Raw genomic sequence first — 12,592 nt, forward strand, 5'->3', positions numbered from 1 at the left:
AATACATTACCCATCGAAGCCAATTTCAATCCGATATTTCGAAAAGCCCCACGAAATAACTACATACCACGCATACGCCCAGGGGGAACTCACAATGAACGATCTCTAAATAGGTGGGAAATGAGCCTGCAGTTACTTTTATTTGTGTGGGGTAAGCCAGTACACTCGATGATCCTAATTTGATATCATAAGAAAACTTATTCCCTCGTGGATGAGGCCTAGGGTGCAGTATTGCATCAGCCGGTTGCAAGTGATCTTATGTTCTAGCGCATTTTCAAGGCCCTTTTACTTATCTTTAGAGGCAATGGGCTTTGTGACTGACCAGAATCTTGTTCCTGCAGGCATTACATAAACGAAAGTGGATACTAGAACGTAATAGGATAACAAGATGTAAAGATGAACCAAGCACTGTGCTAATATCACCGTGCTTAGATCAATGTAGTATCCAGTTTGTGGTACTGAGAATGATGTATCTATTATGAGTATCCAATTTTATGATCACAAAAGAAGTTTGGTAAACGTACAAGATCTAGATTAAAAAGTCCTAAGTGATATATATCAATGATCAACAACCTCCAGTGTTAGAGAACAATGATCTTCAAGCAAGCTTTCTATAGCTTCTGTACCTTAAAAGATGACCCCCTGAATTTGTTTTGTGCTAACAATCTACATTCAGCTTATCAAGAATCAACTCATTTCTTAAAGACTGAGAATGATCAAAGACTGAGAATGATCAAAGACTGCGGTCTACATCTACATGTAGTTATCTTCTAAAGAGCAATTGTTAGCAACTTTGCAGTTGTCTTACTGCATGGCACTGCATTGCACCTGATTCCTGTATCATACAAGATACCTGCAATGATCAATATACCTATCGCGTGGCGATAAAATAACCACGAGGCTCCTTCGACCGCGACAAGGCTGATCAAACCAAAAACAAACAAAAACCGTCACGGCACAAGCAGCATCAAAGTCCACACGGTTCCAAGTGTATACGCATATATTAACCCCCGGTCCGTGTACCCATCTTTATCAACACGTGTGAACTCTCTCCCTATCACAGGACTCCCCCTACATTCTTCGCACTCAAGCGCGCACTCGCGGTTACCTTCTTTACACTGGTAGTCAGTTCTTCCCCTAAAGTACCAACCAACAGTCAACCAACCAACCTCAGCCAAAAACTCAACAACTCACCATCACCAAAAGCAAGGTCCACGAGAAGAAAAAAATTATACCCGCCAAGAAATAACTCACAACAATAATGCCTCCTAGAAAAAAGCAGGAAGAAAAAATGGCTGCGTTATCACTATCCGATACCACTTGGATTGACCAAGCTTTCCCCACCACTACACAGAAATCCCTAAACACCTCCGTCCGCGATGCTCTCGGTACTATCCTACCCCCCTTCTCAACTCATTGAGATAGCTGATTAACATTATCACCTATAGCAAAGGACCCAAAATACTCTACTCTCCTTCACGACATTGGGAAATACATCATCACGTTGAAACCAGTAGACCGATCTCCAGAGCCTTCAGTCAAGAAGCGGAAAGTCTCTAATGATGTCTCCGCCGATGAAGCTGAAGCTCCCACATTCGCTGGAAAAGAAGTATTGCTCGTTAAAGAGATTAGCTTTTCAGTTCCACAAAGGAAGAAGTTCACCTTGGCACTTACGGAAGGGGGCATGAGCGCTATTGGTGCTGCTTCGGGGGTGACGGAATTCGGAGTTTCATGGGATAACATCAGTTAGTTACCTACCCCTTGTTTCCCCGATATAATAGCCAGCTAATGGTGCGTCACAGAATACGTATCGTGTCTTCCAGTCCCGGACAAAGCAGCGCGCCAATGGAATTTCTGTGTCTTCCCCGAAGGCTCAGAAGGTATTGGAGACGGGAATGCAGACGCCTTGGTCTTCACAATCCCGGACAGCGCACCCAAGACCGCAACTGGAGATGGGATGGGTCGCGGATTTGACACAACGAGCTATAAGTCACTACTGGTTGACTCTTTCAACGCGCTCCTTAAAGCTTCCAAATCAAACGCCGTGGTACAGGAGCCCGTCGAGGCTGTATTCTACTCAGCTTTACCCCAATCTCACCGGAAGGGTGAAAAGGCATTCCATGTTAAGGCTCACCGTGGGAGCAAAGATGGTATTTTTTTTCTCTAGTGTTCTTGACATTTCAAGTATGTATAAGCTAATAACCTATCACCAGGCTACCTTTTCTTCCTCCGTACCGGCATTGTCTGGGCATTCCGAAAACCATTAGCTTATTTCTCATTCGCGGCAATCAATTCAATCTCCTATACCTCAATTACCAAACGTACCTTCAACTTATCTATCCATGTCGCCACCCAATCTTCCCCTGAAGGGGACGAAATCGAGTTTGGCATGATCGACCAGGAGGAATATACGGGTATCGACACCTATATCAAGAAGAACCGGCTCAACGATGCATCTATGGCCGAAGCAAGACGAGCAAAGGAGTTCAAGGTCAATGGTGAAGAAGGGGATGAGGGTGCATTGGAACAGGCCATGGCTGATGTTGAGGACGAGGAGGAGGAGGACTATGTCCCCGGTCAGGAAGTAGGCAGTGGTAGCGAAGGGGGGAGTGATGATGATGATGATGATGACAGTGATGCGGAGGGGAGCGAGGATATGGGGAGTGAGGACGAGGGAAGTGTGGATCTAGAGGATGAGTTAGGAAGTGAGATGGAAGACGTTGACGCGGATAAGCCAAGAGAGAAAAGGAATAAAAAGTAGTTATAGATAAATGCTGGTGTTTGCTGCATTTGTCCTGAGTATTTTTGCACTATGGAATGGGGAATTCCTTTTTCTTTAGCTCAAGATAAAGGTATATATATCACTAACTCACTCGATATTTATGTTTTCTGGAGAAGTAAAATTGCAATGGTAGGCCGGCGGCGTTCGGTAAGAGAAAATATGATTCTTTCTATGTACAATAAAAAAGGAATAAGGAAGAGGTTTATGCTCGAACTTGAAAACTTGAAGTAGAAGCTTAGATAAGAAAACATTCCTGGGTATATAGATACTAGGCTAGTTCGGCAATTATTTCTTAACTAGCTCAGCTAGAGATCGACTAGCAACCCCCACATCCTTTGACTCCCCCTTATTCTTTTCTCCCTCTCCTTCACTTTCCCCGTCTTTGTCCTCTTCATTGCTCTTAGGACCGTGCCAAGTTAGAAACTCAATTCCCTCGGGAATATTAATCCGCGAAGTGTCAACCATCTCGATAAACTCCTCATTTCCATATCTCGGATGGTTGCCTGCGAAGGACCGACTGCGTCCCATTAGCTACCACTACCTCCTCCTCTATTCCCGTTCATGATAGCTGATATTCGGGACCTATAGGATACTCACTACTCTAGAATGATACTAGTATGGTTCCATCCCATGAGTTTTCTCAGTACGCCCACAAAAATCCCATGACCTCCGTCCACCAATAATGCCGGTAGGTTGTCGGTAGTGAGTAATTGTAACGTTTTTTCAACCGCACTCTTTGATAATGGCTGGGAAGCCTCCAGGTTGCGAGGCTGCCAGAGCCCGAGGTGGACCAAGTTCAAGTTCTGCTCCTCCGATATGGCGCGGAGTGGCTTCGAGGGCTTCTCGGCAGTAAGAGATAGTATGGTTTTAAGATTTAAACTGCACAAAATCCCCCATTTGTGTCAGCAAATTGAAAATTTGGCAAATATAATTGCTTTTTAAGTGGGGAGGTCTATACGTTTTAAGAAAAGGCCGGTTCTCGGGGGACACACTGGAGCAACGGTAGATAGGGAAGGGGGCAGCATCTGTGACTATTGAAAATAGTTCTGGGGGAACTAGAAAGAAGGGAACGTTCGGTGGGCGTCTTGGTGTTGTAGTTGATCCTGACATTGTTACTGGAGTTGATATATGCTCGCGTGATGTCGAGTTGCGAGATGTCGGCGGTTGAGATCTTAGGCGGGATGAATAGGTGAGGCTCAAGATTGGCGCTAAGTGCACGGACCCGACAGTGATCTGTGATCTTGGCGGGGGGTGCTAACGTTTAGATTCGTAGCTTGCTTTTTGAGCCTCTGTAAACAAATGTGGGTGTGAGTGAACTCCCATTGGTCACCCGAATCACTTACAGTCAATATCAAATATCACGAGCGTTAATCACAAGCCTTGGCTAGATATTAGTAAGATATTATTCCACTTTAGGTGCCATTACCTAGAGGCCCAAGTTCCGATTTTACAGTTTGATCTTATCATAGCGCCTCCGTTTAATGAGATGAGGGTCGGAATAAACTCGATGAGTAATTACTATGTATAAACTCAGTGACGAACCAATGACAGCGGTGATGCTCGAGTGACTAGCTGTGAACATGGGTTGGACTTGACCTGCATGTCCGCATCCGCAAAGATAACGTTATCGGATAGATTGTACATAATGGTGCCTGTGTACATTAGAATACCTGTATTCGCACACCCAGTTCCTGCAAGCTCCCCCCGGGATGGTAACGTTTTTTGAAATTAAGCTGTCAAAAAGATGTCAGTAATACATTCCGATCGAGGCGATCCTTGAACATAACTTCCAGATGTCTCAACGTTTCTTAGCCAACGTGTCTTGAATTAGCAGCGTTCAACAGGCAAAAAAAAAAAAAAAAAAAGGGTCCAAATAGCGTTAGTATGTATGTGTCCATGTAGAGTAACGATATGCAATTGCCAGAACTCAGGGACGTGTAACTTGTGAGCGATTGATTTTGTTTATAGTAAACGTTGTCTGTAAACAAATACCTGCAATCCATTTTGATTCACCCAGCCAAACAGATGTTACACTCCGCTTTCCCCAGGAATATCGCTGTTATAACCAACCCACTCATTTGGCACAAATGACCTCTCTAACTGCGTCGCAAATGGCCAATTCCCAAAATCTGCACCATTCACGTGTGCATAGGCTAAAATGATCCCTCGCAGCGGACCGACCGGCTCACATAGATATGTCCGGTTCTGATCCGTTACCATTTTGTTCGATCCAAGGGAAGACTGATGCGCCCATCTCAATATAGTCGACTAGTCTGATACGTACATATCGTGCTGGAGAGGCGTCCAGCTGATGCAAGTCATCAAGATCTTGTTTTATGCCCCATCATGTCATGTTTGAGATGAGTGGAGGGCTTATGCAGGGAACTCAGCGGAGTACGTACGTACGGGGTCCTTTTTTGATAGACACGGAATAAATGCTTAGCCCATGATCTCGATCGAGAGCAAAGGGTACCTAAGTCCTGCGGCTTGCGCCTTGTGGAACGGGTAAAAAACATTGGTAAGACAGCAAACACTGGCTTTTTTTGATATTGACAAATTTCCTTCCTCCCATTGACCTTATCAAATCCCTCTTTTCCAAAACGATCCAAAGAACAGTACACCGCATACAATGCGGGATCACTTTGTCAATTAGACTTTTTCCAATGGTTAACTGAGTTGTCGTTCAATTGAGGCTAGAAGCCCAGAACGCCAACGTTGTTGGCCCCAGTAAAAATGATCTGCGCATTTTAAAAAACGTGTCGAGTAGAATCTCTTTATCACATGTCAATTCTCCAGTTTCTCCTTGCTGCAGGAGATGAGAACCCTAGAGTGATCGGGTTCTTGGGCGGGATCAGAAAGCTATCCCGTGTTTATCTTCGGCCCGTCCCAGGTTCGCGCCACGGTTATGTTTGATGCTCCCCTCGACCCGGGTAGCTTCCTTGCCTGATATACAAGAGTCCAATTAGGGCCCGAGAAGTATTCAGAGTGAATTTAAACCTTCTGTGTCGTGGCAATTGAGGGCACAGACTTCAACTTCCTCGATCACAGCAGAATCGAAGGAATCTGTAAATGATCAGGAATCACGGTTGAGCTCTAGACCCGCGAGCCACGTAACTCTAGGAGACTCAGTAATGAAAACGCTTGAAAAAAGACCGGTGAAGTAAGGATGAAATAGTGCGATGACGGCAGTTTGGTAGAGATTGGTGAATTTATAGCCTTATTATCGATCCATATGATTCTTGGTTCCTGGCGCCTTAGGGCTGTCTATCGAATGTGCAAGAGGTTCCAAGAACAGTCACTAGCAAAACCCTGATAGGCGGGCGAATTGTGATCCTGGTCTTCTATTGATGTCTTTAATTTTTGATAAGGCTCGTTCGTGGATGTTGAAGATAACGACCCCTGATTCGCTTGATAGGTATGAAGGACGTGGTTGGATGTCAATCCCAAGATTAAGGAACAACGTTAATCCGACGGCGCTAATTTTCTCCAAGTCTGACACCCGCGCCAAACTACGAATATCTCCTCCCAATGACATCATATGCACCTGTAAACGGCTGGCCCGCGAAAAGCAAACAAAAGTAGATCTGGTCAACCCCAACTCATACAAAATCCATAAACCCTATATTCAGACATGTCAGAAATCCTCCACCAAGCGCGATCTCTCCTCAATTCTCACGGTCGAGATTACGCTGGTATGCATCTACCCCACCCACCTAAATGGGGTCTCCCCAAACTAACAACAGAGCCGCAACCCCACAGAGTCCCCTCTTCCAGCATGGGCTTTCTCCGCAGCTGGTACGTTCCTCCCCCCCTCACTACATGGGGTTGAAATAAAAAAAAAGCCATTCATCTGACACGATGTAGTCCTATCACAGCTTCCTTTAGCTCGAAAACATAACGCCAAACTATTCCCAAGGCCATGGACCCTCCTCCTCTTCTCCTCCACCATGGCACTAGGAGGCTGGATGACCTACGACCATGCACCAATTGACGGCGCCGGTACCACCGCCGCCTGGTCATTCCTCTACCTCATGGTAAATGGTGTGCGCAAGAGCGTAAAGCAGCTAGTACGCCTGCGGAACCCATTACCGCTGGGTGTCGCAGGTTTTTCAGCTGTAAACGCAATCACTCACGGAAACTATTACTTTAATACGTCGAGGCCCAAGGAGGAGAAGAGCTCATAGAACAAGGCTGTAGTGGTGGCACACCACTAGGGTTAGGGTTTATTATATACCCTTTTCTTTAATTTCTTATATTACGACTGTATTTAAAAGAATCAAGCATATAAATTCACTTCTGACCTCATTAGTATTGCCTTGGTCCTACCTTACTCTAAACCTACCATAAAATCTCACCGACAACCCGGTCCCAGATATGTGCGTAACCAGGTTACAGCACCAAAGAAGTGAATATGTTTCGGCCAAGGAAGACACTAGGTTGTAGTGTAGTAGCCGTTTACATCACATGGTCCTAGAAACTCGTTGTCCGTGAGAGCCATAGAAGGTCCCCCCGCGAGAAAGCTTTTACTACATCTACAAATGTATTTATCATCACCTGCCGCGGCAAGCCTTGGAAGCGAAGTCGATGAATCATGGTGTTCACTAAACCTCCCGAAAAAAAGGAAGACAGTGTAGTTAGTGGGTTGGGGTTAATTTGCATGCGTTTTTGTTGATTTGATTTTGGGGGGGTTAGTTCATATAGTAAGGCTTAGGGATACAATGCCCGAATGGCCAGGAACGGTAGGAACGGTGAAGCAAGCATGCAAAGTAAGCATAGAACAGATCGCTGAAACCCAATGAAATAAAACCGAGACCGCCGGAACAGTGCAGACTTGGATTGCAATATCAGCTGATTCAGCAACCTCGAGAAAAAAACAGTCGAGAAGATAGGGACAGAACGACGTAGCTTCAAATGTTGTATCACTATCGGAAACAATTTCATCTGTTCCAGCACTTATCCCCCAGAAGACATATAGTGTTATTGACAACAAAACACCAAAAACACTTGATGACGAGTTTTTGATCCCATTCCGCTTTCCTCCGAGAGATCAGAACTCAATTTCCATGCTGAATCTTTGGTCACGCGAGAGAAAGATTTGACGCAACCAGTAAGCCCCACGATCAGAGGCCGACAAACTTCAAAAAAACCATTGCTTGGACGATCCTATTCTGTTTTCCCGATCCTAACTCGTCACAAGTATCAGAAGGGTGTATAAAATGCAATAGGTTGCTAATAATTGTACAGAACCCTCTCGAGACAACCCTGCTTGCTGTATGCCGTACTGTATGCTGTGCTGTATGCTGTGCTCAAACCCGAACTCAAACCGTGGTACAAAAGTAATGAAGAGAAGACACGCAGGACACCTATCCACCAGAGAAAACACTTTCCCCCAGAACCATATCCATAGCCACTCTAATAAACTCAATAACCAATAAATAATAACTCCAGAACCAACGTAACCATCAAACCCGAAAGAAAATCCCAAATATAACCCCAAACGTCACCTCGCGGTGACGTGAAAAAGAAATAAAACCCATTTGCTCCCTTTAAAAGGAGCAAATTGGGGTCTAAGAAAAAAATGCCGCCCACTGTACAAAGGCAAACTGTCCACCCCACAAACCCAGGGGAATGTGAAAGGGCAAAAGAAAAGGAAAGCAAAACAAAAAATGAGAAATGAACTTTTCCAGCTTGTTTTGAAATCCGAAGTGTGGTTACCCAGAAAAACAACCGTTTCCCCAGATTTCCCCATAGATCTCGAAACAAATCTTTGCTTTTAAACGAAACCTCCGAGATTGGAAGTTAAAGAGCCTGGACTTCTAGTCCACCGCATCCACATCCACCAATCCCGTCAGTGCATTCCTGATATGAGCAACCACCGCCAGTCATCATAATTTCCGGCATCCAACCCCATTGCTTTGCAATACCCATGCAAGCTTCTTCCTTATACAGTTCGATTTTCAATTGGTCGAGCGCGCGGCTCTTGGGGTCGGCGAAGCGACGGTATTCGTCGAAAATAAGGGTCAAAGACCACGCCTGGAGCTTGCGCAGGCAGCCGACAACACAACCGGTTCGGTGCTAAATAAAAAAGTCAATATCCATGTCGCACAGATTTGACATCATGCCATTTTTAAGAAAAGTGGGCAAATACCTTGCCCTTATTGCAGTGAATAAGGATTGGGTGATTGCGGCGATCAAGGACAACCTTTAGAGCGGCAGATAGCTTTTCATCAGGAACTAATAGATTATTAGCGAATACACTCAAGGTCAAAATTTACTCCAGAGAACTTACTATTCACAAATGGCTCCTTGTTTCCAGGCATGCCAATCTGAAAATGGGTAATTCCACACTGCTTCATGAATTTCAAGTTCTCCTCAGGGTATGGCTCCCCAACAAGTGTTCTGTCACGCGACAATTATCAGCAACTGTAGATTCCTAACAAACATTTTCAAAGCAAAAATACTCACAGGACACTCTTCAACCCCAAACGCCTAAGATATCCAAAATTTTCCACTCTGGGGAAGCTGCTCCTGTAGACACCTCCGCCGCCAACAAGCGCAAAGTTGGCAGGCGGGGCGAATCCATCGTTGAGGGAAACGCTCATGCTTCTGAGGATTCTCGGGGCAGCAGGAGCTAAAGCACCAACGTACAAGCGTAAGAACCAGCTCACATCTTCCAATCTAAACATCAGGGATTTGGAAGAAAATGGGAGCTCTACCTCCAGCCTTCTTCTTGACGGGCCCAATCTCTTGGTTTGCAGTTGCACGCTTTGGGAGATCTTCAACTCTGGTTGAGGAGTTCGAACGAATGCGAATTGTAGGGCGCTCTGGATCCATGGAAGAGATACGATGGTTAACACGCTCGTTTTCTTTTGACTTGGTCTGACTGTCTCTGACAGTGACGACGTTCTTGGTAATAGATTGCGATGTAGCCAGCTCGTGGTTGTTGAACATGGCTGATGATGATAGCATTTATTTTATGGTGAAATAACTCGATTTTGGATGTAGAGGTGTGTAGTTTTCCTTAGATGTTACTGTATACGATGAAGATATTGTTAGAATGGAATAGAAGTGAGGTATGAATGGTGGTTGATGGGAGAGAGGGGAGCTCTGCGCTAGAGGTAGAAGCTACGTCTAAGACCGGAAAGAGTAAACAACTAAAAGCTTACCTAACAGGACAGAGTGCGCCTCTCCGAGATACGGGACCCGGGATTCAATAGTGTGATGACAATGGAGACTGAGTAGATGCTAGATATATAAATCTTCTTTCCAGAGTGGAGGAACGACGATTGATATAGTGAGTCCTGCTTGGTTTGGTGGATCTACAACTAGAAGGTGTATATTCTTGGAAATGGAGGGGTGTGTCGAGGTTCTATAAGAAGTTGTAGGGGATCCGGATGATGGGGCTGAAACAGAGGATTTAATGGAAGCGAGGGGTTGTAGAGCAGACAAGCGGCGGATGAGAAGATCTAGGAGGGGGACAAAGTTTACTTTATGTATGGATATCTCACGGAGTACTTTGTATAGCTTGTCCGAAAAGGGTTATTAGAGAGATCAGGTCTCAGTCCCAAATAAAACCCTCGAGTCTCGAGTCACTACCGCATGTATGTACCTACTGTCCACACCTCTCCTATCGTACCTAATAGAGTACGTCAAGTAGGGGGTTTTATGTGACAGGTAATCATGCAATCTGTCGGCAGGTATTCGATTGGATATCACTGGCGCAGTGTGGAGGAGGCTGAAGGACGAGGAAGGAAGACAGAAAGAAAGAAAGACTTAAGGAAAAGAAGGAAAGAAAAAAACAATAATTTTTTTTGTGAGCAATTGAAACAGAAGATCCAGCTTTTTCCCCCGGAGCAAACGGGACCCCACCAACACCCACCGCACATCCCACTGTCTTGTTTCAATTGACAGGCCTAGGGTAAGCGTTGTCGCTCGTGCCCAAAAGCATACCCTAGACTGACCCATCATCGTCAACCAATGAGAGTGTGGCCCAATTTCCAAGACTCAACGCTCCCTTGCCCCCAGGGCCCCAGTCAACTCGCCTGCAAGGGCCCAACGTCTTGTTGTCCCGACCGACGTCAGACGCCTCCTCGGATTTTACGCCCATACGCCCATAACGCCCGCCTCCGGAAAATATTCTAGGAAATCATGAGTGTAGGTACATAGCGTATCTAGGAAGAGTACTATGTAGATATGTCGAGCACAGGTCCACACAATTTCAATATTCTTGGATTCACCCCCTCCCATGATTCATTCACACGGATACCCGCAGAACGTATACGACAGAACATCATCGAATATCCGCTTGAAACAGGATTGCCTACTCTACTACAACTCCCAGGAAATCATGTTGAGCAAAGCAGCAGAAAGATGTAAAAAAAAAAAAAATGGCCTGGCAAGAGAAATGATTTTCAACATGATCTGCGACTGCCGCGAGTCCTCTCCTTTGCACGAGGACCCTCCCTCGTCCAATTGACATGAGACATAACGCAACCAGTCAGCCACGTAGATACATATGTGCAAGTATTCTCATCAAGATAGTCGAGATAGATACATGTATCAGGTACTATGTAGGAGTATACAGATGAGTATTGTAGCTAGGCTCTACAAAAGTAACTACATATCAAAACCTCAGTTAACTTGCTGGAAAGCCAGCGGCCGTCCTCGGCGTCTCCTATGAAAGCACGCGAGCAAATTCATTTCCGAGATCTCCCCGTCGAATCATCCACCGCATCACCTGAGTAACGAATGACATCTGTTGCCATGGGGAGGAGCGCACCACGAACTTTGGTGTTTTGCATGTACCGCGGCCGTACTCGCAGTAGATACATGGAGAATACCTAGGCCTAGCTAGAGCACTCATGTACCTCCCCTCCTCCTAGCTCTCAACCCCACCACAGACCCAAGTCCACCAACCAGTGAGACGAGTCGATAAAATATTTTTTCTCCCTATGTAATCTAGCCACTGTATGTATTTTCTCCTCCTCCAACTACCCCGCGCGCGGCGCTCTCTTCGGCTGGCGGGCGGGCGGGCAAACCAGGCAGCCTATCTTCCTCCTCCACGACACTCCATGACCTGCGTATGCGATGCCTTCTCTTCAAACTCGCGATATCCGTACCAGATCCAACATCGTGTCACGCGTCACTCGAATTAGAACCTTTGCCCCCCCTATTTTCTCTACCTTGGGAAGAGCTCCCTCCCGGATATAATGCAATGCACTCTAAATTTCTCATCGTTGCTTTTTTGTCTCGTTCGACTGGATGTAGTAAGGACCCTGCCTGACTTCTTGATATGACTGCTTTCTAGAGTAGAGCACGTATGAAGAGCGGGTTCAATTGTATTGGTAGAGTATTCTCGAGTCAAGTTTCGTAGAGCAGTACATGTACCTATCATAGAGTAGGTAATTCCATAGTAGGCCCGGAGGAACATGCATTGATCAGGGTGTTGTTACAATCCCTAATGGATCAACATACCCACTTCAAGAAGCCAAAAAGCGGCGCAACATGATCAGAGGCTGGGTATATCTCACCCACATCACATCTTGGATGGATATGTTTCGTTTTACAGCCTTATCACCCTTACCCACCACGCTACAGTACATACATAGGTGATCGAGCCGAAGGAATCAAGTTAACCCGCATCATCTAGTAAGTATTTGTTTTGTTTCCCACATCCACCCAACCCACCCACACACACCGGAAAAAAAAGAGGAAAAAAATAAAATAAACAGCGCCCCTCGAGTTTTTCCGCGATTCAAAAAACGGCCGTTGAATCGGAGATGCAGGATCTGACGGGTATGTACAATAACG

General features: G+C 45.6%; 4 protein-coding genes across 4 annotated transcripts; 2 read left to right on the top strand and 2 right to left on the bottom strand.

The window, feature by feature from the left end:
- Positions 1-1,291: 1,291 nt before the first annotated feature.
- H6S33_009469 (uncharacterized protein) lies at positions 1,292-2,761 on the top strand (the record flags this gene model as incomplete). Its single annotated transcript, XM_044840868.1, has 4 exons — positions 1,292-1,388; positions 1,449-1,745; positions 1,803-2,150; positions 2,214-2,761. 4 exons carry the CDS (start codon positions 1,292-1,294, stop codon positions 2,759-2,761), a joined length of 1,290 nt encoding a protein of 429 aa, XP_044698284.1.
- Positions 2,762-3,067: 306 nt separating this feature from the next.
- H6S33_009470 (uncharacterized protein) lies at positions 3,068-3,892 on the bottom strand (the record flags this gene model as incomplete). Its single annotated transcript, XM_044840869.1, has 3 exons — positions 3,068-3,299; positions 3,383-3,661; positions 3,741-3,892. The coding sequence occupies 3 exons, from the start codon at positions 3,890-3,892 to the stop codon at positions 3,068-3,070; spliced, it is 663 nt and encodes a 220-aa protein (XP_044698285.1).
- A 2,521-nt stretch (positions 3,893-6,413) lies between these two features.
- On the top strand, positions 6,414-6,966 carry H6S33_009471 (uncharacterized protein; the record flags this gene model as incomplete). The annotated part of the gene is made up of 3 exons (XM_044840870.1): positions 6,414-6,474; positions 6,542-6,577; positions 6,647-6,966. The coding sequence occupies 3 exons, from the start codon at positions 6,414-6,416 to the stop codon at positions 6,964-6,966; spliced, it is 417 nt and encodes a 138-aa protein (XP_044698286.1).
- Positions 6,967-8,581: 1,615 nt separating this feature from the next.
- H6S33_009472 (uncharacterized protein) lies at positions 8,582-9,733 on the bottom strand (the record flags this gene model as incomplete). The annotated part of the gene is made up of 5 exons (XM_044840871.1): positions 8,582-8,857; positions 8,931-9,016; positions 9,072-9,181; positions 9,248-9,413; positions 9,499-9,733. 5 exons carry the CDS (start codon positions 9,731-9,733, stop codon positions 8,582-8,584), a joined length of 873 nt encoding a protein of 290 aa, XP_044698287.1.
- Between the last annotated feature and the right edge of the window lie 2,859 nt (positions 9,734-12,592).

The sequence above is a fragment of the Morchella sextelata genome (genome assembly GCF_020137385.1).
Source record: "Morchella sextelata strain SCLS chromosome Unknown scls_3, whole genome shotgun sequence".
NCBI lineage: Eukaryota > Fungi > Ascomycota > Pezizomycetes > Pezizales > Morchellaceae > Morchella > Morchella sextelata.